Here is a 25,850-nt window from a genome sequence, read left to right on the forward strand (position 1 = left end):
AAAATTTTTTTTAAGTAGGCTCCACACCTGACATGGAGCTCCAACTCACAACCCCAAGATCAGGAGTCCTGTGCTCTTCCGGCTGAGCCAAGCAGGTGCCCCAAAATCAAAAAATTTTTTTACGTTTTATATATTTTTCCAGGCTTATTGAAGTAACTGACATAGAACATTGTATTAATAGTTATATATAATTAATTATATTATAATTAATGATTATATATATGATTATATATAATCAAATGATCACCACAGTAAGTTTAGTTAACATCCATGACCTCACATAGTTAGAATTTTTTTCCCAATGGAGACAACTTTTAAGATCTACTCTTAGCGGGGCGCATGGGTGGCTCAGTTGGTTAAGCGACAGCCTTCGACTCAGGTCATGATCCTGGAGTCCCAGGACCTGAGTGCCACATCGGGCTCCCTGCGCAGCAGGGAACCTGCTTCTCCCTCGGACCCTCCCCCCCTCTCATGCTCTCTCTCAAATAAATAAAGAAAATCTTCAAAAAAAAAAAAGATCTACTCTTAGCAACTTTCAAACATACAATACAGTATTTTTTAATGATTTATTTATTTATTTTAGAAGAGAGAGGGCACATGAAGTGGGGGAGGCAAAGAATCTTCAAGCAGACTCCCTGCTGAGTGCAGAGCCAACAAGAGCTGGATCCTACAACCCAGAAAATCATGACCTGAGCTGAAACCAAGAACCAGATACTTAATTGACTGAGCCACCCAGGCGCCCCTACAACCAGTATTATTAACCATGGTCACCATGCTGTGTATTGTGTCCCCAGGCCTTATTTATAAGTCTGTACCTCTTGACCACTTTCACCCATTTCACACCCCTGCCCCCATCCTTTGACAACCACCAATCTGTTCCGTTTCTTTGAGTTTGGGTTTTTTAGATTCCACATATAAATGAGATTATATGGTATTTGTCTTTCTCTGACATTTCACATAGCAGAATGTCCTTAAGGTCCATCTAAATAAAAATATTTTGGTTGTAAGCCATTTAGCTCCTGAAAAAGTTCACCTGTTTATTAGGTGAGAAATAGTCCATGAACAAGTGACCATAACATACCATACTATTTCTCTATCAGAAAAAGAATCAGCTCTTGACATACAGCTTTTTCTGTATTCCAGATATTTGGTATACAATTTCCAGAAATAGAATCACTAGGTCAGAGTATGAACACTTTTATGGTACTTGATCCATTTCGGGGGGTGCCTTTGTTTATACAACCTGCCATAACCCTCTTCCCTCATCTGGGAACACCAACTCCACCTCCCTCCCCCCTCCAACCATGTGGTTCCTAGGAAATATCTGTCGTTTAGTGAACTTAGTGACACTTGTCTTCACACAACCAAATCTACTAGCTTACATGCATGCGCTCTTTGTGCACATTCTCTACCTTCTTTCCTATGGAAATAGACAAACCGTCTCTGTTCTTGTTGTACCTCTCCTCTACTTAGCCACTGGACCCCATTTCTTTTCCTCTCTGGGCTTTGCTCTTGCAGTTCATTTCTATCCCACACAGTAAATTTGTCAGCCCCCATGGGTCATTCCCATCGACAGATAAACAAACATGCAAACATGCACAAGTACCTTCCGTCTCCAATCCTCTCTTGGCCCCCCACCTCTCCTGCCAACTCCCTCTCCAAAGCTGTCGCCTTCACACCCTCCCCTACAACCCTTCCCTACATAGCTACACACTGCCCTCAGGCCCACTACCTTTTTCTGTTTCTCCCAAGCTTCGGGCCATTACACTTTTTATTCTTTTTTTTTCTTCCAAATTTTTAGTTAAATTCTAGTTAGTTAACATACAGTGTAATATTGGTTTCAGGAGTAGAATTTAGTGAATCATCACTTCCACTCTATTCTTTCTGCCCTGCATGTTTTATTCCCAGACTTCACAAGGGTGTCCTCCTTGCAGAAGCCTCTGACCAACCAACCTAAAGTAGTCCTTCCGGTCACTCCACTGTTAACCTGTTTTCTTCATGCATGTAGCACTACTGGAAATTGTCTTGTTTGTTTACCTCATTATCTCTCCTTACTAGACTTACTAGACTTTTTTCCTGAAAGGATCTTTTTGGCCTTGTCAGCCCTGTATCCTTGGAGCCTGGAACAGTGTCTGAGAGAGCTAGTATGTATTCAACACGTACTTACCCAGTTAATGAAAGCCATGTGGGCTGTGGCTGATACAGGTGGAAAGCATAAGCAGCTAAATTTGCAGGGAGTTTTAGAGAGTTGTCAGAGAAAGGCTGAGCAGTTGAAGGACTAGAAATCAACTGTCAAGTGAAAAAGAAGGGGCAGGACATTCTTTTTTTTTAAAGATTTTATTTATTTGACACAGAGAGAAAGACAGCGAGAGAGGGAACACAAGCAGGGGGAGCGGGAGAGGGAGAAGCAGGCTCTCCGCTGAGCAGGGAGGCCGACGCAGGGCTCGATCCCCAGGATGCTGGGACCATGACCTGAGGCGAAGGCAGACAAGCTGCTTAACGGCTGAGCCACCCAGGCGCCCCAGGGGCAGGACATTGTAAACAGAGGGAGCAGCAGGCTGTGCTGCAGACAACAACCCTGGTTGCTTTCTGGACCCTTGAAAAGCTCAGTGTGGCTGGACTGCCAGAGTGGGGTGAGAAGTCTCAAGTACGCTTCCAATGCCTGTGCTCTGGAGCATCATAGCAGACTAAACTCCTTAAGACAAAATCCTAGAAATACTGTATTATTGAATATGCCTGCCACCACCACCCAAAAAAGAAAAAGAAAGAAAGAAAAACCCAACTGAGCTTCCAGAAAAGCAAGAGAAATCTGAAGGGGCAATAAACAAGTTGGGAAATGAAAGCCAGAGTAGTCAAGTTCAAAGTGATGTTGCAGCAACTTTGGTTGGAATCAGAGAGGTGTTATCAGGCCTGACTAGTGGCTTCCTTCAGTTTACCGTCCAGGTTCGGTCTTGGGGCTGGGAAATTAGCACTGAGCCCCACTGCATCAAGCCAGGAATTTGAAGGGCTCCCTTTAGTGAAAGGTGGGCTCTGGCCACAGGCCCCGGAAGACAAAGACGCTTGTCACTATCCATGGCACTGGGTTACAAAAGTCTCCTCTGAGGGGCGCCTGGGTGGTTCAGTTGGTTAAGCGGCCAAGTCTTGATTTTGGCTCAGGTCATGATCTCAGGGTCCTGGGATCGAGCATCAGGCTCCACGCTCAGTGGGGAGTCTGCTTCAGGATTCTCTCTCCCTCTGCCCCTCCCCCTGCTCACTTTCTCTCTCTCTCTCAAATAAATAAATCTTAAGAAAAAAAAGTCTCCTCTGAGAAATCAAAACCTGAAATTTACACGGCATATGGTATAGGAATCCCTAAGCCTAGAAATTATTATAAGAAATGTTCCCAGGCCATTGATACTATGGGCCTGGAGATGTGCAAGCCCCTCTGCACAAACACTCCTACAATGCAGGCACATTTCCACAGTAAAAGCAATTCTAATTAAAGATCAAAATAATACAAAACAAATAAACATACACCAGGAACTTGAGATAACCAAAGAGAATGAAAGAGAATATAAATATATTTAAAATTATAAAAGAAGTCTTCTTCCATGATGGAAGAAGACACTATGAAAAAAAGAACAGGCTGATTTGGAAGACACCAAATTAAAAATCATGGAATAGAAAACTATAGTTTTCTTTCCCTTATCTCTACACCCATCGTGGGGCTCAACCTCACCACCCTGAAATCAAAAGCTGCACACTCTTCCAACCAAGCCAGCCAGGTGCCCCTAGAAAACTACAGTTATTGAAATAAGCAACTTGATGGATAGGGCTGGGGAGTGTGGGAATGGCAGAGAGGGATGGGAAGTGACTGTTAATGGATACAAAGGCTTCTTTTTGGAGTAAGGGAATGGGTTTTTTGTTTGGTTGGTTTTGTTTTTAAGATTTTATTTACTTATTTGAGAAACAGAACAAGCAGAGGGGAGAGACAGAGGGAGAGGGAGAAGCAGGCTCCCCGCTGAGCACAGAGCCAGACACGGGGCTCAGTCCCAGGAACCTGGGATCATGACCCAAGCCAAAGGCAGATGCTTAACCATCTGAGCCACCCAGGCACTGCTGGAATGATGGAAATGTTCTAAACTTAGACTGTTTTGATGGTTGCACCACAGTGTAAATACACTAAAGATTATTAATTTGTACATATTAAATGAGTGAACTTTATGGTACATAAATTATATTTCAATAAATCTGTTTAAAAAGCCTCCATGGATACATTAAAGAGCAGATTAGTCATAGCTAGAGAAAATTAGTGATTGAAAAGATAGATGTGTAGAAATCACTCAAAATGCAGCATCATGAGATAAAGAGATGAGAAATATAGATATAGAGATAGAGAAGGGGCTCAGTTGGTTAAGCGACTGCCTTTGGCTCAGGTCATGATCCTGGAGTCCCGGGATCGAGTCCCACATCGGGCTCCCTGCTCAGCGGGGAGTCTGCTTCTCCCTCTGACCCTCTTCCCTCTCGTGCTCTCATTCTCTCTCAAATAAATAAATAAAATCTTTAAAAAAAAAAGAAAGAAATTTAAAAAGAAAATCAAATATAGATCTAATAGAAGTCAAGATGGAGAGAAGAGGGAGGATGGAAAAGAAGCTACAGTTAAAGTGACCATAACTAAGAACTTGTCCCAAATCATAAAAGACATGAATCCACTCACAGAAGCACAAGAACTCCTAAAGAGAATAAATATGAATCTACAACCAGACACCTTGTAGTGAAACTGTAGAACACAACAAACAAGAAGAAAATCATAAAAACAATTAGAAACACATTATCTATCAACAACATTAGGACTCTCAGATTTCCTATCAGCAATAATAGAGGTCATAAAACAGGACTAATACGATCTTCAAAGTACCCTGGAAAGTTAATGTCTATATAGAATATGGACTTCTGCAACTACTATTCAAAATGACAGTAAAAGACATATTTGGCCAAAGGCAGGCTGAGAATGTTTACTGTCACACTCTAATTCAAAAGAGGATCTTTGTGAAAAAGAAAACCCAGGAGGAAGGAGATAGGCAGAGACCAACGATAAGCAAGTACGTTGGTAAAAATGTATGTAAATCTATGCATTGGCTGTAAAGTCACAACTAATACGCATGTATGCGTGTGTGTCCAGGGTGAAAACGGGGTCAAACTGAAGTCCTGAACAAAAATAGCCTGAACTCAGGAGTTGATAATGTGATGAGAACTAAAGCATTTACATCGTTTCCATCTCCCATCATCCTTGTGTTACTTAGAAGGGCTAACACTTTAGTAAGACAATTAGGAGTGTTCAATTTTAAGGGTAACTACCTAAAAATAATACAGGAGGTTTAACTTTCCAAGGAAGATAAAGGCAGTGGTATAACACTCACTCCAATGAAAGGCTGGAAAAAGAAGAGTTTATATGGGGGGTGCCCAGGTGGCTCAGTCAGTTGAGTGTCCAGCTCTTGATTTCAGCTCAGGTCACCATCTCAGGGTCATGGGATTGAGCACGGTGTCTCAGGCTCTGTGCTCAGCGGGGAGTCTGCTTGGATTCTCTTTCCTCTGCCCCTCCCCACCGTGCACACGCTCTCTCTCTCTAAAATAATAAATAAGTTGTTAAAAATATAAGTTTACACGGAAAAGCATGGTAAGCAAGAAATCTGTCTTAAGTCTCACTGAGGCCACAGACTTTGAGAGCTGGCATCCTATCTTGATTCTGTATCCTCACTAAAAGACAGCGCCTGACACAATAAAGTTGCTCATTAAATGGCAACATGGGGTATTCTTCTGTACATTTTTCATAAGCAAAAATATCATATTTTTTAAGATTTTATAAGTAATCTCTACCCCCAATGTGGGGCTCGAACTCAACCCTGAGATCGAGAGTCGCATGCTCCACCAACTGAGCCAGCTAGGTGCCCTAAAAATAACACATTTTAAATACCTTTAAAAAAAGATTTGAGAGCAAGCATGCACAAGTCAGGGGAGGGGCAGAGGAGAGAGAATCTCAAGCAGACTCCCCACTGAGCACAGAGCCTGATCCTGAGATCACCACCTGAGCCAGAATCAAGAGTTGGATGCCTAACCAACTGAGCCACCCAGGCACTCCACATTTTAAACACCTTTGAAACTAGGTTGAACATTTCCCCACTAATTTGGCAACTGGATATAACTTATGTCTCTATACTTAACCCTTTTTAAAACTGGAGTCTTAATATTTTAAACTTTATTTTCAAAAGATCTTTACAGGGGCACCTGGTTGGCTCAGTCAGAAGAGCATATGACTCTTGGAGTCATGGTTCAAGCCCCACATTGGGTGTAGAGATTACTAAAAAATAAATACTTAAAAAATAATGAAAGCTCTTTATAAAATATACATCTTCACTCTTTGCCTATCTTCTCTGCTATAAATTTTATCAGGCTGTTGATTGCCTTTAGTGATTTTAGCTTTAAGGATATATTTATCATTTTAGAAAAACAAAGAGCATAAACTGGAAAGGCAGAGGGAGGAGAATCTTAAGCAGATTCCGCACTGACCACAGAGACCAAAACAGAGGCCAATGCAGAGCCCAATCCCATAAACCCAAGATCAAGACCTGAGTAGAAACCAAGAGTCGGATGCTCAACCGACTGTGCCACCTAGGTGCCCCGTAATTTTAAATTCTTACATCAAGTCTTTCCACATTTTTTATTTCTTCTAAGTTTAGAAAGTACTGTTTTTTAAAAACTCATAAGTTCCAGTTGCCTTTGCATATGGAGAACTGTTAAGTTCATCTTACAAGCTCTCCATTAACAAGGAGAATTTATTTAGCACATGCATGGCCACAAGCTGGTGTTGATGTGGTTTGGGAGATAGAGGTACAATTTGAAAAGGTATCAGTCATGAAGCTGGAAGTATCCCATACCTGGGACAGATTTATTAGAATTACAAAATATGAATACTGGAAACCTTAAAAGGTGATACATCTTGATCTTTAAATTTGGCATACAAGGTATTAGCCTACTGAAAGGGCAAAATGAATTAGGAAAGAGGTTCTCACCAAAAGATATTCACCTTCACTAATCCCAAATGTTTCCTTAAAATCACTTTCATCATTTTGTCTACAAGTATTAGTAGTAGAGGCAGATTTTTATTTTTAAAGATTTTGAGAGAGAGACAGAGAGAGCATGAGCGAGGGGGCGGGGAACAGAGGGAGAGGGAGAAGCAGGCTCCCTCCTGAGTGTGGGGCCTGATCCCAGGATGCTGAGATCATGACCTGATCCAAAGTCAAAGGCATAACCAAATGAGCCACCCAGGCACCCGAGATAGATTTTTTAAAAATGGAACTTGTATTACACAGAAAAACTCAGTGATGTGTAGGAAACAATATACATCTTTAAACTTCAGAAATTTGGGGACCAAATTTTGATTAGTGGTCCTATCATTACTGCTGCTTTTGTCAACAATCTACCTGAAATCCTTATTTCAGTGACCTGCAGGACATTTGTGTTGGCAGCTGAGAGCTGTGCTGTCCAATCCAGTAACCACTAGCCACTAGTGGCTATTTAACTTTTTAAATCTAAATTGAGGGGTGCCTGGGTGGCTCAGTCATTAGGCGTCTGCCTTTGACTCAGGTCATGGTCCCAGGGTCCTGGGATCAAGCCCCACATCGGGCTCCCTGCTCGGCGGGAGGCCTACTTCTCCCTCTCCTACTCCCCCTGCTTGTGTTCCTGCTCTCGTGATCTGTCAAATAAATAAAATCTTAAAAATAAATAAATCTAAATTGAGTAAAATGTAAAATTCAGTTCCTCAGTCACACTAGCCTTAAGTGCTCAATAGCTGCATGTGGCTAGTAGCTACCATGTTGGACAGTGCATAGAATATTCCTGTCTTGCAGAAAGTTCTGTTGGAAAGCTTGGACTTAATTGTCCTTCAAAATTCCCAAGTGTATTCTGGGCTGTTTGCCCACCACCTCAACTCCAACTCATGGAACCCTCTTCTCTGATTTTATTACTCAGGTACATTCTTGCTTCTCTTTGAGCTCCACACTCACCTTTTTCAAAACAGGGGCTGTGTATTTGCTCAACATTTACTACTAAGTACCTACTCAGGGGCATGCAAAGGAAAAGGAGTCACGCATAACCCAAATCTGAATGTTACTTCAGGTTTGGGGGCATACAGACCTGCTTTCACTCTGCCACCACCATTCACCTGGTTCTGCCTCTAGTCCCTGCTGACAATGAAGGAAGACTGCAGACAGGTTACTATCAAGTGCTACTCGGGACTTGCAATTACCTAGTTTCAATTTGCATCCAGGGCTGCATAGATATTTTTGTCCTGTCAGGGTTCCTTAAAGCAGTTTAATGGCAGTGACCACATGTATATTTTTCACAAGTGTCAGTTTAAATCCTTAATGATAATTGCTTTCACAGAATACGAAATTTTCGGGGATGGGGGGATGGGTTAGCCCGGTACTGGATATTAGGAGGGCATGTATTGCATGGAGCACTGGGTGTTATATGCAAACAATGAATCATGGAACACTACATCAAAAACTAATGATGTACTATATGGTGACTAACATAATTAAAATAAAAAAATAAAATAAATAAAATAAAAAATATGAAATTATACCAACACCGGGTCTGACCTTTGGCTCACAACTCTCCCCGGAAAAATTTGAATATGAACTGAGTAGTAAATATCAGGAAATTCTGGTCAATGTTCCCAAGTGCAATAATGCTACTTACAGAGAAGGTATTTTTAAAAATGCATGCTTAAGTATTTCAACAAAGTGTCAAGCTGCTTTCAACTGCTTCCCAGCAAAAATAGAGAGGAAGCAAATATTAGAAATGTTATCTGTCAAATGTAGGTGATGAGCAGATAAGTGATCAATGTACTGGTCTTTTGAGCTTCCCTGTTTAAATTTTTTCATAAAAGTTGAAAAAAATGTTACACAACTGGCATGTCCTGTGGGCCTCAGTAATTTAGTTTTTAAGTGTGTCCCTTTTATTGCTGACTAGTATTCCATTAGAAATACACATTTTGTTTATTCATTCACCAGTTGGTGGGTACTATTTCCAGTTATTGGCCATTATGAATAATACTGCAATGACTACTCACATGCAGTCTTTATATAGGCATCGGTGGTTTTATAAATAAGCTTAAAACATTAATGTTTGGTAAGAATGGCTTATACTGCTCAGGCTTCATTCAGGAAATGCTGTTTTTCAAGCCTGAAGTTTAATAAATTTTAATAAAATCAAAGTGACCATTTCTTCTAGTTAATTCTGCTTTCTTATGAGGGTTTGACAACATGACTCTGTTTCAATGTTCAATATGTTTTGTTTCTGCTTTTGCAAACATAGTACAGTGAGCCTCACGATGTTTCACAGATGATTAAAGATTTTAAAGGGTCTCCTGCCAACTATTCTGAACAGTAAAATGCCGCAGAGAACAATGTCCAACAGAATGCCGACCAGACTTCGAACCTATAATATAGCATGACATTGCTTTTACAAGTAATTCCCTAGCATGTTGATGTTTTAATCTTACTTCTAATCATCTTACTACCATTTATCAGTACTTAACCGTACTATCAGGCAGCGCACGGATTCCTGATACACAACAGGGGTATGCCAGTGAAGATGACGGCCCAGCAGTGCTCTCTCGCCAAACAGCACACTGGCCTGCATTGGACCTGAAGTCTGCCTTCCAGCTCTGTTCTACTCCACCACTTGGTGTCAACCTGCACGTGTTACTGCCTCTTCAAAATTCTGCATACCAAAGAAGTAACTTGGTTTGTTTTCATAGCCTGATACAGTAGCAGTAGTATGCTACCAAATTTCTTGCCCTAATTTCTATAAAGCAAGTAGACTACCTATGTATACTTGCTCATTTGAGATACTAAGGACAGCGAACATTTACTGGGGCATAATAAATGTCAGACACTAACAGGCTCTTTTTAGTAATCTCAAAATATCTATGGAATAGATACAATCATTATCCACATTTTATAACTCAGAACACTGATGAGTGAAGAAGTGAAGCTGCCCAAGGATGAAAAAAGATTATTTCCTTCCAATACTGACCAAGAATATCGGTGACTTAGAAACCATGTCATTTCAGAAGTTAAAAGAATTTTTTAAGTGTATTTTTGTCTTAGCCAGCAGATACCAAACATCTTTTTTTTCCCCCAAAGATTTCATTTATTTGGGAGAGCGTACATGAGAGAGAGCACAAGCTGGGGGGAGGGGCAGAGGGAGAAGCAGCAGACTCCCCACTGAGCAGGGATTCCAACACAGGTCTTGATCGCAGGCTTGAGATCATGACCTGAGCTGAAGGCAGATACTTATCTGACTGAGCCACCCAGGCACCTCTATCAATTCATCCATCCATCCATTTATTTGAGAGAGATAGTGAGAAAGCACAAGCAGGTGAGAGAGGGAGAAGCAGACTCCCCACTGAGCAGGGAGCCCCACTGGGGCTCAATCCCAAGACCCCAGCATCATGACCTGAACCAAAGGCTGACTTTTAACTGACTGAGCCACCCAGGTGCCCCACTCCTATTAATTTTTACTTTCAAGTAAACTCCACACTCAAGGTGAGTCTCTAATTCATGACCCTCAGATCAAGAGTCATATGCTCTATTGACTGAGCCAGCTGTTGCCCCAAACCATCTTAATTTTTTTAATTTTTAATTTTTTTATTTTTTAGATTCTATTTATTTGTCAGAGAGAGAGAGACAGAGAGAGCACAAGCAGGGGGAGCGGCAGGCAGAGGGAGAAGCAGGCTCCCCGCGGAAAAGGGAGCCCAATGCAGGACTCAATCCCAGGACCCTGAGATCATGACCTGAGCCGAAGGCAGATGCCTAACCGACCAAGCCACACAGGCGTCCCCCATCTTAATTTTTTAAAGCTAACTTTGTTGGGGCCTCTAGCAGGCTCAGTTGGTAGAGCATCCAACTCAATCTCTCCATCTTTGAGACCCACATTGAGTGTGGAACCTACTTTATTTATTTATTTAAAAAGATTTTATTTGTCAGAGAGAGAGAGAGAGAGCAAACGAGCACAAGCAGAGGGAATGGCAGGCAGAGGGAGAAACAGGCTTCCTGTTGAGCAAGGAGCCCGATGTGGGGCTTGATCCCAGGACCCCGGGATCATGACCTGAGCCGAAGGCAGATGCCTAACCGACTGAGCCACCCAGGCGTCCCTGGAACCTACTTAAAAAAAAAAAAAAAGGTAACTTTGTTATTTCTTTTTTTTTTTTTTTTGGATCATGCATTCATTTGGAGCCAACAAGTACTCCAAAGAAAAATCTCCACAAATTGTGAAAAAAAATAGGCATATTTCCTTTCAGAAAAATCAAAGCTAGAATGTTTAGCTATTTTTTTTTCCTTTCAGTTAGCAACAATCGCACCTTGGATAAAGCTCACTGGCTAAGATACTGCCACTGCACAAAGCTAGAATGTTTAGCTGTTAAAGAGTCTCCCCCAACTTGCTTTACATCGAGTGACTTCACTGTAGTGGCCCAGGAAGGGGCAGGCTCCCTCTTTCCAAATCACCCCCAACAGAGATCACCTGCTGCTAAATAGCAAGACAGAGGTTTGGACTGAATGAAGTATTGAGACCTTCAAGTCTGTCCTCTGAAGGAAAAAAAAAATCTTTAGGAGTGAGAATACAGTGCTTTAGGACCACTGCCTCCAAATCTACATTCTTCAACAGTCCAAGAAAAAAGGTCAAGTACTGATGTACCTCAAGGCTATGTATGGGCCCTCCATGCTTGGCAGTTATCCTCGGTGTAACTGCTTTCCATGGTGACCTTCCTCCTTGACTTCTGGGTTAAGCACAATGATGCCAATGCTGTCTCACAGTCATGAGCACTATCATCCTTTCTATAAGGATTTCAGATGATGGTACAGGGCTGGTTTAATTCTTCCTTTTGCATTTATATTTGGGGTTCCTGTTTGGGGTTTTTTGCTTGTTTTTGCTTGTAGGCTCCATGTCTAATGTGGGACTTGAACTCACCACCCCAAGATCAAGAGTCACGTGCTCTACCAACTGAGTCAGCCAAGTGTCCCTTAATTCCTCCTTTTGCATTAGGTAAGACTGTTGTTTCCTGTAGTTGCAAAAACTACAAACACATTGAAATTAAAACATGAAATCTTAGGAATCAAAAATAACATAGGGGCTAAAAAAATAAAATCTTAAAAAAGGGGTGCTTGGCTGGCTCAGTCAGTGGAGCATGCCACTCTTGATCTTGGGGTACTGAGTTCAAGCCTCACACTGGGGATAGAGATTACTTAAAAAAAAAAAATCTTAAAACAAAACAAAAACTTAAAAATAACACAGGGGCCAAAACCATGGTATGAGGTAGTCAAAAGTGTAGCTTATATGCATATCACCCCACCTCACCCTTCCCAGAGGCAAGGTCAGGTTATCATGGTCCAATAGTCAAATCTGAAATAGCAACCTAAACCAAGACCAAGCTGGGTTGTTCTATCCAAAGGAAGCCCAAGTGCAATGGAATTTCTGTGTAAGTCAGCTCCAGACATCAGGACAGTGGTGCTGGGCTTGGGATGTAGTTCCCTCAGCAGCAGAGTAGTATTTAGAGATTAATATTGAAAGCTGCGCTTGGTCTGGATATCATCAAGAATCTGCTGTAGCTCCTCATCTTCAAACCGCCCCTCCAGGCTACAAGAAGAAAACCAAAAGAAATGAGTGTCTCAGTGACTGACAATATACTCTTTTTTAACACACGCTAATCTTTGAGCACCACTTGCCCACTTCTCCTCTAAACATATACTTTTACCCTTCAGTTGTATTTGTCATTCCTTTTTTTTTTAAAGATTTTTATTTATTTGAGAGAGCGAGAATGAGAGAGAGAGAGCACATGAGAGGGGGGAGGGTCGGAGGGAGAAGCAGACTCCCTGCTGAGCAGGGAGCCCGATGAGGGACTCGATCCTCGGACTCCAGGATCATGACCTGAGCCGAAGGCAGTCGCTTAACCGACTGAGCCACACAGGCGCCCTCTGCCATTCCTTTTAAAAACCTATGAAGTGTTTCAAGATTTAAGAAAGTATAGAAAATAAGTTAACCTTAACAGTTACCCCTACTTGATTTAGATTTCTTTAATAACCACAACAGGAACAAATTAATGGCTCTGTGTATGCTTCCCCCCATTGCAATACCTTCCCCAGAATTAACCATTATCCTAAATTTCTATACATATTTTATACTTACTATATACATATGTAAATGTATCTATAAGCCATACGCAGCACTGTTTTTAAACTTTATAGGAAATGGCATCATACTATGTGTATCCTTCTGCAATTTTTTTCACTCCAAATTGATTTTGGTATTTGTTATTATTCCATGTTGTTCTAGTTCATTAATTTTTTCACTGCTACATAAATGATTTATCCATCCTCTTGTTTACTGACAGACTGTCAAGTTTCTGTTATCACTAACACTGCAGTAATGAACATTACAATACATGCCTTCTTATGGAACTGCATGAGATGCTTTTAGGCATGTACCCAGGAATGGATTTTTTGGGTCACAGGGTATAATCATTTTTAACTCTACTAGATGTAGCCAAATTGCTCTCCAAAGTGACTCTACTAATTTGCAGTCCTACCACCAGTGTGAGAGTTCAGCTGTTCCACATTTTTGCTAACAGTTGGTATCCTATAAAACCATCATTTTCATACCCTGTTAAAAAAGCACTCCATTCAACGTTGGTGCTATCTGTACCGATTTTAAATGTACACACCTTTTAGAAACAGTAATTCTACTTGTAGAATTACTTTAATATACAGAACTTAGCACAGTGACTGTACTAACCTTGGGATCAGCGCCTTTGACTCCTCAGCAGTCTCTGGGCAAAGGTTGGCCAAACAGGCCAACTCAAATTTATGAAGCTTCTTCTGCAGCAACAAGCTAACCGTGGGAAGAAAGTCAAAACAAACAAAAATCAAAGAATTATGAGTAGGAAAAAGAATCAAAGGTAGTTAGTAAGAAACAAGTAAAGCACTTTGCAATCTTTCTATATGGTTAGCTTGGCTGCAAAATCCCACTTTCAAATCACTTCCTGTTCCTATTCCTGGAGAACAGAAGTTACAATGAAATCAGGCAGACAATAAAAGTGAGAAGAGCACATCAGGCCTGAGAACCCCTTGCTATTATAACTTTTGAAAAACCACTATATACCTTATGGACTATACAACCTTTTCCCTAAGAACTTATTTTGCTGTTCTCTGCTCTTATCACTCTGCCTTGCTTCTTTCATCATTAATTTTATGTCAAACACATGATGTTCGTATATTTTGACTTGGAGGAAATTCTCTTTTAAACTTACCTAAAACAAAACAAAAACAGAACAAAAAAAAATCTAAAAAATAAATACAGGCATACTTTACTTTGTACAAATACGTATAAACTGCATCTTATTTTAAATGTATTTCTAGTCCAAATCGTATAAAATGCTGTCAAATCCTATCTTGGTTTCTTACACATTTAGCTTTTTTTTTTTTTAAGATTTTATTTATTTATTTGACAGAGAGAGACAGTGAGAGAAGGAACACAAGCAGGAGTGGAAGAGGGAGAAGCAGGGTTCCTGCTGAGCAGGGAGCCCGACACAGGGCTAGAGCCTGACACAGGGCTCAATCCCAGGACCCTGGGATCATGACCTGAGCCGAAGGCAGACGCTTAACTACTGAGCCACCCAGGCGCCCCCACATTTAGCTCTTAAAATAGAGATCATCTGGGCCACCTGGGTGGCTCAGTTGGTTAAGCATTTGCCTTTGGCTCAGGTCATGATCTCACGGTCCTGGAATCAAGTCCCACACTGAGCTCTCTGCTCAGTGGGGAGGCTGCTGTTCTCTCTCTCTCAAATACATAAAATCTTAAAAAAAAAAATAGCTCTCATCCATGGTAAATCTGGTTTCAGAGAAGACCTTAATTATCTGTCCAGAAACAAAACATTTACTGTGTTTATTATTCTATTACAAGCCTATTAGTTATACAAAATTTCAAAAATACAGGACAGAAAAATAAAAGCTGCCCATATCACTACTTACACAAAATCAATGTAATTATCTTAGTGTACCATTCCAAACACTTTTCTGTTTTAGAATATAAACACACATTGTTTTATAACTTTGTCACTTAGTAAAGCTATATTCATTTACTAAAGAAAATACTATAAACTTAGTTACATGGGAAGAGGTTTATAAAGTAGTGTATGTATCTGTGTGGAGGGGATTGTTGTAAAATGAATATATGCTCATTTATAAACAATACAAAGAAATCCCCAAGGGGCGCCTGGGTGGTTCAGATGGTTAAGCGTCTGCCTTCGGCTCAGGTCATGATCCCGGAGTCCTGGGATGGAGCCCTGCATCGAGCTCCCTGCTCAGCGGGGAGCCTGCTTCTCCCTCTCCTGTTCCCCCTGCTTGCGCTCTCTTGCTCTCTCTGTCAAATAAATAAATAAAATCTTTCAAAAAAAAAAGAAATCCCCAAAAGGTGAAAATAACCTGAAATTCTACCCAGAAATAACTAGTGTTAACATTTTCATGGAGATCCCCTTCCCTTCCTCTTCACATTAAAACAAAACAAAACAAAACAAAAAATTGAGAGTATAATTTAAAAAAAAGGAATTATAACAAATGTTATTCTGTGATTGGTCTTTTTTCACTCAACAACACAGTAGCTGTTTTCCACATTAGTACACACTAACTCCACCTTGAACACAGCATTCCACTGAAAGGCTGTGCCATAATTTATGTATCAAATTTCCTGCTGTTGAACATTTCAATTGCTTCCAATTATTCACCCTTTTATTTTTTATCTTTTTTAAAAAATCAAGTCTTCTCTCTTTAAAATTTATTTGAGGGGCACCTGGATGGCTCAATCAGTTGAGTGTCTGCCTTCAGCGCAGGTCATGATCCCAGGGTCCTAGGATCAAGCCCCACTTCAGGCTCTCTGCTCAGCAGGGAGCCTGCTTCTCCCTCTGGACTCCCCCTGCTTGTGCTCTCTGTCAAACAAATAAAATCTTTAAAAAAAAAAATTTATTTGAGAGGGACAGTGAGAGCAAGTGTGGATGGGTAGAGGAAGAGGAAGAGAATTTCAAGCAGATTCCCCGCTGAGCACGGAGCCCCACGTGGGGCTCATTCTCATGACCCTGAGATCATGACCTAAATCTAAAGCAAGAGTCAGATGCTGAACTGACTGAGACACCCAGGTGTCCCTCCAATTCACCATTTTAAATAATGCTTTTTGAACACCATGTATACTTCCTTGTGTACTTGACTGATTACTATGTGTTTTAAAGATAAATTCCTGGAAGTCAAATTATCCAGTCAAAGCATAGGAGTCTCAAGAGACAGTGCCCTAAAACTGCTTCACCAGTACATACTTCCACCAGCAATAAATCCTGTTTCCCCATTTCCCCTACTCATTACATGTAGGTTTCCATTCTGTTTAGTCTTTTCAAATCTACTTAGCTCTTTTACCATTTCTTTGATTTCCTTGAAGATGAGCATTATCTCATGAGAATTAGCTAGCCATTTGAAGTTCTCATTCAAATTGAGCCTCTAATTGGAGACTGTCCATTTTTAAAAACTGGTGTTATCTCTTTATTAATTTTTTGCTCGAGCTTTTAATATTAAGGATATAAAAAATTTAAGGACATCAGTCCTTTCCCCATTTATTTATACTTACATTTTGCATATGGCATTTATGTAGCAAAGTTTAAAGATATTTATGCAAATTCATTTATTCACTATTTAGTGCCTAAAGGGAGGTGATGAATATAACCAAGTTCCTGCCCTCACAAAGCTTACATTCAACTAGTCAATCAAGTTTCCCCCCATTTAAAGTCCTACTAACCACAGCCAAAATAATACATGTACTTACTCATATTATCACACAGCACTTTATTCACCATGGTTTACATTCAAATCCTTAATTCCTCAGGAGTCAAGTTTGGTATAAGGTATAGTGTTTGAACTTTATTTTGAAATATTTCCCCTCTAGGGGGGCCTGGGTGGCTCAATTGGTTAAGCGTCCAACTCTTGATTTTGGCTCAGGTCATGATCTCAGGGTGGTGAGATGAGCCCACGTTGGGCTCTGTGCTAGCTGGGGAGCCTGCTTAAGATTCTCTCTCTCCCTCTCCAACCCCCCAACACCGTGCGTGCTCTTGCTCTCTAAAAAAAATAAATAAATAAAATCTGTTAAAGACATTTCTTCTCTAAATTATACTGCCATCTTTACCATATACTGGACTCACATAAAATAAATTTGTATTTGAATCTGTAGCTGAATTTTCTTCTTTTTTTAAGATTTATTTTTGGGGGCGCCTGGGTGGCTCAGATGGTTAAACATCTGCCTTTGGCTCAGGTCATGATCCCAGGGTCCTGGGATCGAGTCCCGCATCGGGCTCCCTGCTCAGCGGGGAACCTGCTTCTCCCTCTGCCTCTCTCTCTCTTATGAATAAATAAAATCTTTAAAAAAAAAGATTTATTTTTGAGAGAGCGAGAGACAGAGAGAGAGCATGCATGTGCAGTGGGGAGAGGGAGAGAGAGAATCTTAAGCAGACTCCATGCTCAGCATAGAGCGTCACTTGGGGCTTGATCTCACAACCCCAGGATCATGACCTGAGCCAAAGGCAGACGCTTAACCAACTCAGCCACCCAGGCACTCCCTCCCCCACTTCATTTTTTTTTTTTAAAGACTTTATTTGACAGAGAGAGAGCACAAGTAGGCAGAGTGGCAGGCAGAGGGAGAGGGAGAAGCAGGCTCTCCAATGAGCAGAGAGCCTGATGCGGGGCTCGATCCCAGGACCCTGGGATCACGACCTGAGCCAAAGGCAGCCGCCTAACCGACTGAGCCACCCGGGCGCCCACCTTCATTTTTCTTAAAAAATTTTTTTCTGATAATTCCTACAAATTTAAGATCATTTTATTAGCTACCCCTCCATTCCCCCGAGGCTGCAGAATGGCACTAAATATACACATTAATTTGGGGAGAACCAACATGTTTATAATACTGAGATTTTTTATTCATGAATGTGTCCAGGTCATCTCCTAGGCCCAACAGCTTGTAGTTTTGCTAAGAAGCTCTGCACGTTTCCCTCCAATCTTTTCTCCATGTGTACACCCACACTTTTTAGAACATACACACACTTGCTTTTTAGAATTATATATATATATATACACACTTCATAATCTCATCACCTTCATTTTCTGCACACTTAACATGTGAACACTCATTTTCTAACACAATCTGAATGACAATATATTATCTCACCAAATTATTTACCACAATTTATTTAATTACTGTTGAATGTTTCAGGTTCTCCCCCAAACTTGGCTATTATAAATGGCTCTTTGCAAAGTATCTGTGTATGTACATCTTTTTTGTACACGAGCTCTTCCTAAGGAAGTATTTCTCAAGCATTTTCACTGGAGCAAACAAGTATCCCTAGGCGACCTGGGGGCACAGGCTCAAATGACTTTCTGCATCTGCAAGGTTTTAAGTCTTGTAATTTAATTCAAGAATTCACATACATTTTTTTGTTTTATTCCATAATATGCTGGTATCTGTTTGTTTTAATGTAGAAATGTTTTAAATCACCTACCATCAATAAAACTGATACCTGAAGATGTGTTTTTCCCATGACCTCCTATATGCCTTAGCACATCACTGTTTTCCAGGTTACATCTGACCCAATTTGAGAAGCAATGCCTTAGGAAAAAATGCTAAAAGCTGCCGTCTGAGGCAGAGCATGGATTCAGAAAGAATGCTCCTGATTTATATTTATTAACATATAAAGATCTTGAAGACATTTCAGGTGAATAATAAACCCACTTTATTAAAAAACAAACAAACCCACAAACACTGCTATGTGTTTTTTATAGGTGTAATGTATGTATGTGAATGCACGGCAAAGATCTGGAAGACCAAGAATAAACTAACAGTGCTTACTGTGCAGGATGATCACTGGAATTTCAGGTATAGGGCAAGGTGGCCAAAGAGAATTTTGGTCTTACAAGCAGTTTTTAAATTTCTGACAAAGACATTATTTTTCTTATATTAATGGTACAGATGATGCCCACCACCATGTATGTGGTGGTGGAGGAAAACATTTTACACGCAGATGTCCAACAGTATGGATTAATAAAAACTTTCTTTAGCACTCACCTACGGACACTGGCAATGGTCTCTCTGTTTTTGAAACGACTGAAACGGGCTGTGTAATTTAAAGTTTTCATGAAGACCTCAGAAAGTTCCTGTTCATCCTCTGCACTCTCATTCTGTTGCTTTCGATGCTCCAGAAGCATATGAACCTCTGAATTTAGTAGTGTCTCAGCTGTTTCAAACTCTATTTGTGAGAAGCGCAAATGTCAGCTGAAAATATTCCTTCAAAAGAGCGTCTAAATGTTCATTTTGCTCGAGACTAACAGCAAGTTTTTGTCCCTGCATAAATCCAGAGGCCTCATATCCCACAGCTTTATCGTCGTCCAGACTGATGTACCACAAGGCACAGTAGCATTCATAAGATACTAAAATTTAGCTCAGTCTGGCTAGAAAGTTTCTAACATCAAAGAACCTGACCTGGATGTGCTATTAAATAATGACACATCACTATCCAATGAGGCCAGTTACTGATTTCAAAATAGAGCACAGCCAACAATTCTCTTTAGCTTCCTTGAGCTGATAATCTAGTTCCATAATACTAATATTATACTATTTTAAGAATTATTACATGTTAGGGAGGGCCAAGTATTTGGAAACACACATTAATAATGCATCCCAGGGGCGCCTGGGTGGCTCAGTCATTAAGCATCTGCCTTCGGCTCGGGTCCTGATCCCGGGGTCCTGGGATCAAGCCCTGCATCGGGCTCCCTGCTCTGCGGGAAGCCTGCTTCTCCCTCTCCCACTCCCCCTGCTTGTGTTCCCTCTCTCACTGGGTCTCTGTCAAATAAATAAATAAAATCTTAAGAAAAAAAAATGCATCCCAAGTTCTGTTTTTGTACCTGTACAAATCTGTTATTTACTCATTCACCCAAATTACCATCTATTATATACTAGGCATTGGACCTGTGTCATAAGTCCCTACCCTCTAGATTTCATAATCTTATAATGTAGTTTCCCTATTAACCCTACTTCAAATATTTACCATCACACAAATCTTGATACTCATTTATTTTTTCTAGCTTCAGGTTTTTTTTTTTTTTAATTCCAGTGAGTTAACATACAGTATATTATTATTTTCGGGTATATAATTTAGTGATTCATCACTTACCCATGAGACCCATCAAGTGCCCTCCTTAATACCTATCGCCCATTTAACCCATTCCCCCTGCCCACTTCCCCTCCAGGAACCCTCAGTTTTTTCTCTATAGTTAAGTCTGTTTTTGGGTTTGCCCCTTTTTTCCCATTCATCTGTTTTATTTCTTAAATTCTGCGTCCTAGTGAAATCATATGGTATTTGTCTTTCTCTGGTTTATTTTGCTTAGTATGATAGTCTCTAACTCCATCTACATTATTGCAAATGGAAAGATTTCAATCTTTTTTGTGGCTGAACAACATTCCATTCCACATCTTTATCCATTCATCAGGCGATGGACATTCGGGCTCACCCCTGATACTCATTTAAAATAAAATAATCCTCTTGACCAGTAAGAATACCAGTGAGCAAACTTTAAAAACTAGGTTTAAAGAGAAAAACCTGGGACACCTGGGTGGCTCAGCTGGTTAAGCATCTGCCTTCAGCTCAGGTCATGATCCCAGGGTTCTGGGATTCCCACCTCTGGCTCCTTGCTCAGCAGGGAGCCTGCTTCTCCCACAGCCTGTTCTGCCTCCTCTGCCTGCTGCTCCCCCTGCTTGTGCGCACGCGCTCTGACAAATAAAATCTTAAAAAATAATAAATAAATAAAAGAAATAAATAAAATAGGACAAAATGCCTGGCTGGCTTAGTCGGTACAGCATGTGACACTTGATCTCGGGGTCGTGAGTGCAAGCCCCACACTGGGCCGAGAGAGACAGAGAGAGAGAGAGAGAAAAAAAGAGAAAGAAAAAGGACTACACAATATATCGTCAAATTTTTAAAAGGCTATGGGCGCCTGGGTGGCTCAGATGGTTGAGCGTCTGCCTTCGGCTCGGGTCATGATCCCAGAGTCCTGGGATCGAGTCCCACATTGGGCTTCCTGCTCCTTGGGAGCCTGCTTCTCCCTCGGCCTCTCTCTCTGTCTCTCATGAATAAATAAATAAAATCTTTAAAAAAATTTTTTTTCAAAAGGCTATAGCGTTACTTTTGCATAATCTCATTTTTACAAATAAAAAGGCGTATGTATTATTTATTTATAAATAAACATAAAATTAGTTTGGAAGGACAAATACTAAATCGTTTACAGTATTGCCTCTGGGTGAAAGGGTGTAGAGTTTCACTTTTTTTTTTTTTTACTGTGTATACAATAATTTTAAAAAGTGGCTAGGGGCGCCTGGGTGGCTCAGTTGTTAAGCGTCTGCCTTCGGTTCAGGTCATGATCCCAGGGTCCTGGGATCCGAGCCCCGCTTCCGGCTCCCTGCTCGGCGGGAAGCCTGCTTCTCCCTCTCCCACTTCCCCTGCTTGTGATCCCTCTCTAGCTGTGTCTCTCTCAAATAAATAAATAAAATCTTTAAAAAATAAAATAAAAACAGGTGGGTATTGTTAAAGTTTCCCTTATTTACATTTTCCAGTACCTACAAAATATGGTATTTTAAAAATCTTAAGCTTCGTGCTTATTTTCGGTTTCTAAATTACAAATAATACAGCTCACTGCACAAAGAAGTTCACTGCTAGCGAAATGTGCTGTACTTGTAGCCATCCGACAGACTCTGACCAAACGCTAGCCAGGCTCCTCTAAGCCCTGGTTTGGGGCTTCAACTTTGGCCCAAAAAGACATGAACAAAATACTAACATGATTTCTAACAGCTCAAGACCACATTCCTACGTTGGACCCTAGCCCCTTTAAAGCGCCTGCCAGTGAAAACTGACAGCTACTGTTAAAAATAATTTACTGTTTGTCCCAGCCAACACCTGAAGATAGGGCCCCTCTCAGTTCAGAGAAAGTGCTGTGGGAGAGCAGAAGTCTAAATTCGATAAGCGCCAGTTGACAAACCCAAAAGGGTTTCAAACGGACCAATCAATCCCCCTTCCCGCTTTCTGTAATTTTCCACTTCCTTGATCCTACCGAGACGCGGCTAACCCCTCCACTCCTTCATTTTCCCTTTAAAATGCCCAGTCACCTTTGTACAAATCGAAACTGAGTTCAGTACACACTAGCCTCTTTTCCCTATTGCAATCTAGTATTACTTTTTTTTTAAAGAAGGCTCCGTGCCCAGGCTCATGACCCTGAGATCAAGACTAGCAAGCTCCAGGCGCTTCCGTGGCTCCGGCGTTAAGCGTCCGCCCTTGGCGCAGGTTATCTCAGGGTCCCGGGATCGAGACCCGGGGAGGGCTCCCCGCTAAGCGGCGAGTCTCCTTGTGCCTCCCGCCTCTCCCCCGCTCCCCATGCTCTCTCTCTCAAATAACTAAGTAAAAAAGAAAAAAACTAACATGCTCTACGGACTGAGCCAGCCAGGCGCCCCTACAACTCGTGTATTACTTATTAAAATCTGTCCTTACCACTGTAACTAGTGTCCGCTTTGTTCATCCTTGCCACATCCCTGCAGCACTTCGCGCTTTATCAGATATAGTAAGTTACTTAAACGAGTAGGAAGAGGCTGCTCAGCGGCAGCGTGGAGCTGGGCGCCTGTTTCCAGGGCAGCAAGCGTGGAATCCAACTGGCCCCTCTCGAGGCATTCTGGCGGTGCCCGCCCGGGCCCCTCCCATGGCCGCATCCCCCAGCCTCCCTGCCCCTCTCCGCGCCGGCGACCCGCCCGGCTGCCTGCCACGGCCAGGCCTTGTGCGAGGCGTGGGCAACGCCAGGCCTGAGGCAACGCCACCCCCACCTTTGGGGAAGATAAGCTGTGAGGCGTCCTCCTCTACGTCGCCGGCCCGCGGGTCGCTACCGCCGGCAGCCATCTCCACAACACGCCTGGGCTCACCGCGCGGGGAACCGCACGCACACGCCGGAAGCACTCGCACACCGGAAGCGCAGAAGCGCGGGTCTTGGCCAAGGGGGGAAAGGGGCGTGGCCGATGAGGGCGCGGTGGGCGGCCGCGGAATGGAGGCGGGTGGGAGCGGTGTGGCCCTCTGGGAAGCCCAGGCGGCCGGGGGCGGCTGAGTGTGGAGCTTTGTGGGGCAACGAGGATCCCTTTGTCGCGCGAGCTGGGACTGGGCATTGGGCCTTTCTGAGCCTCAGCTTCGTCACCTGTGAAGTGTCGTAAGGCCTGCTTCTCAGGGCTGGGGAAGGATTAGATGAAATGCAGAAACGCGCTAAGAGACTGACCCTAGGAACTCCCGTGGAAGGAAAGCTGGGCTAAGTGACTCCGAAAAAATATGGTGGAATTTCTTTCAACGCTTAAGTATTTAAAAAATTTGATGGGGGTAGATGGCTAGCTTAGTCGGTTGAGTCCCACACTGAGTGTAGAGGTTACTAAAAATAAAATCTTAAAAAACATTGATTTGTGGTGGATTATTCTGATACTTATGGAACATGGAAAGTGATGCTGAGAGGCCTTTAATACAGCTGTTGGAACATTTGGATGATACATAGAAAAGTAAGCAAATGAAAAATGATGCTGTTTTCAACTTCAGAGAAAATAGAAGATTGTACAACAAAGGAAGTAATCAGTGCATTACTTGTCTCTGGTTAAAGATGTTTAGGTATCATTTAAACTGTTTACAAAAAAAAAAATTACCAGACAAGGGTATGTGCCTATATTCTTTTTTTTAAAGATTTTATTTATTTAGGGCGCCTGGGTGGCTCAGTCGTTAAGCGTCTGCTTTCGGCTCAGGTCATGATCCCAGGGTCCTGGGATCGAGACCCGCCTGGGGCTCCCTGCTCGGCGGGAAGCCTGCTTCTCCCTCTCCCACTCCCCCTTCTTGTGTTCCTGCTCTCGCTATCTCTCTCTGTCAAATAAATAAATAAAATTTAAAAAAAAGATTAAAAAAAGATTTTATTTATTTGAGAGAGAGAATGAGAGAGAGAGAGAGAGCACATGAGAGAGAGGAGGGTCAGAGGGAGAAGCAGACTCCCTGCCAAGCAGGGAACCCGATGTGGGACTCGATCCCGGGACTCCAGGATCATGACCTGAGCCGAAGGCAGTCGCTTAACCAACTGAGCCACCCAGGCGCCCTGTACCTATATTCTTTTGATTTATAAATATAATAATTCTTTTTTTTTAAAGATTTTATTTATTTGACAGAGAGAACACAGCGAGAGAGGGAAAACAAGCAGGGGGAGAAGGAGAAGCAGGCTTCCCACAGAGCAGGGAGCCCGACGCGGGACTCCATCCCAGGATCCCGGGATCATGACCTGAGCCGAGGGCAGACGCTTTAACCGTCTGAGCCACCCAGGCGCCCCAAATATAATAATTCTTACAAAATTAATTTGCTCTCTCTGTCAAAATAAGTAAAATCTTTAAACAAATAATTTGCTGTTTCTGTATTTCCAGAAGAAATGTATTGGGTAAAATAATAGTAGGTTATATAGCATAGGCAGAACTTATATGACTGTTTCAAAGCGGTTTCCTACACAGTTCATTAGAGGCATAGGACGAAGTCCTGATGAGGAGTCTGGGGACGTGCAGCAGCTGGGTGTGAGAGGCCTGGAACTCAGCGTAGACCTCTTCCATCTATCCATCCAACAGGCCCTTACAGAGCACCTAATGCCTACTGGACCTTACCATGTGCTTGCTCAAGGACTAGCTAGATACCCAACACTTGGTATCCTCTACACACACGCAGTAGGAGAGAAATCAACAGGTGAAAAAGAAAGGAGAAAAATAATAGACGAAGTGATGTTTCACAAGGTGGTTTGTCCATAACATTTTCATTCAGGAAACCATTATAAACACTTAATGTAGAAAGCCCTGGGGTTAAAAAGATGACTCAGTCATATATCTGTCCCTACAAGGAGATCACCAAAAGTAGCTGATGCAAGATGTGGACTTATTTTCCATAATAAAATAAAGTGGCAAGAGAAAAGAGAGAAAGTCAAAGAAAATGCTATGGAAGGATCCATACAGAAAAAAGTCACTTCTGTTTGGGCGTAGGTGAGTCACAAGCGATCTGAGGAGCAGGGGCTGGCATTGGAACTGCTCTTTAACATTTAGTCAAACAGAGATGGGGGAGGAGTAACATGAATGAAATCAGGTACATATGAGGAATATTTACTCTAAGGTAATTTATTTCAGTTTCCTTAAATGTCATTTTCATTATATCATCATTCTTGGGAAATGAAGAAAAACATATTAATTATACAGAACTTATACAAACAAATGTTTGCTGTAATAAATATTAATGTTGCTATATCATTTTTTCTTTTTTTTTAATTTTTAAAAAGATTTTTATTTAGGAGTGCCTGGGTGCTTCAGTTGGTTAAGCGTCTGCCTTTGGCTTGGGTCATGATCCCGGGGACCTGGGATCGAGCCCCGCGTTGGGCTCCCTGCTCGGTGGGGAGTCTGCTTCTCCCTCTCCCTCTGCTCCTCCCCCTGCTCGTGCTCTCACTCATTCTCTCTCAGATAAATAAATAAAATCTAAAAAAAAATTTTTTTCTGTTTTATTGCAGTGGGTACTTTTTTCTTCCTCTAAATTTTTTATTGTTATGTTAACCACCATACATTACATAATTAGTTTTTGATGTAGTGTTCCATGATTCATTATTTGTGCATAACACCCAGTGCTCCACGCAGAATGTGCCCTCTTTAAT

The 25,850-nt window shown here is 41.7% G+C and overlaps 1 protein-coding gene and 1 pseudogene across 2 annotated transcripts; both read right to left on the bottom strand.

Annotated features, from left to right (window-relative positions):
* Positions 1-192: 192 nt before the first annotated feature.
* POLR2D (RNA polymerase II subunit D) lies at positions 193-23,142 on the bottom strand. Of its 2 annotated transcripts, none has more exons than XM_025857876.2 (4): positions 22,661-22,938; positions 19,192-19,372; positions 13,837-13,932; positions 193-12,681 (listed from the first exon to the last, which is right to left on the bottom strand). In XM_025857876.2, the coding sequence occupies exons 1-4, from the start codon at positions 22,686-22,688 to the stop codon at positions 12,603-12,605; spliced, it is 384 nt and encodes a 127-aa protein (XP_025713661.1). In that variant the 5' UTR covers positions 22,689-22,938; the 3' UTR covers positions 193-12,602. The 2 variants fall into 2 exon arrangements, with proteins under 2 accessions (XP_025713661.1, XP_025713657.1); XM_025857872.2 differs by lacking the exon at positions 22,661-22,938 and adding an exon at positions 22,987-23,142 and having other exon boundaries at positions 197-12,681.
* Positions 11,320-11,452, bottom strand: LOC112813183 (U4 spliceosomal RNA; annotated as a pseudogene).
* Positions 23,143-25,850: the final 2,708 nt, after the last annotated feature.

The sequence above is a fragment of the Callorhinus ursinus genome, unplaced genomic scaffold (genome assembly GCF_003265705.2).
Source record: "Callorhinus ursinus isolate GAN/ISIS: 27379988/994484 unplaced genomic scaffold, GSC_fseal_2.0 scaffold2, whole genome shotgun sequence".
Lineage (NCBI taxonomy): Eukaryota > Metazoa > Chordata > Mammalia > Carnivora > Otariidae > Callorhinus > Callorhinus ursinus.

Coding starts and splice junctions, on each gene's coding strand:
- POLR2D (XM_025857872.2), bottom strand. CDS start 23,059: ATGGCTGCCGGCGGTAGCGACCCGCGGGCCGGCGACGTAGAGGAGGAC. Junction 19,373..22,986: donor ACAGCTTATCTTCCCCAAAG/GTGGGGGTGGCG, acceptor TCTCACAAATAG/AGTTTGAAACAGCTGAGACA. Junction 13,933..19,191: donor ACCATTGCCAGTGTCCGTAG/GTGAGTGCTAAA, acceptor TCCCACGGTTAG/CTTGTTGCTGCAGAAGAAGC.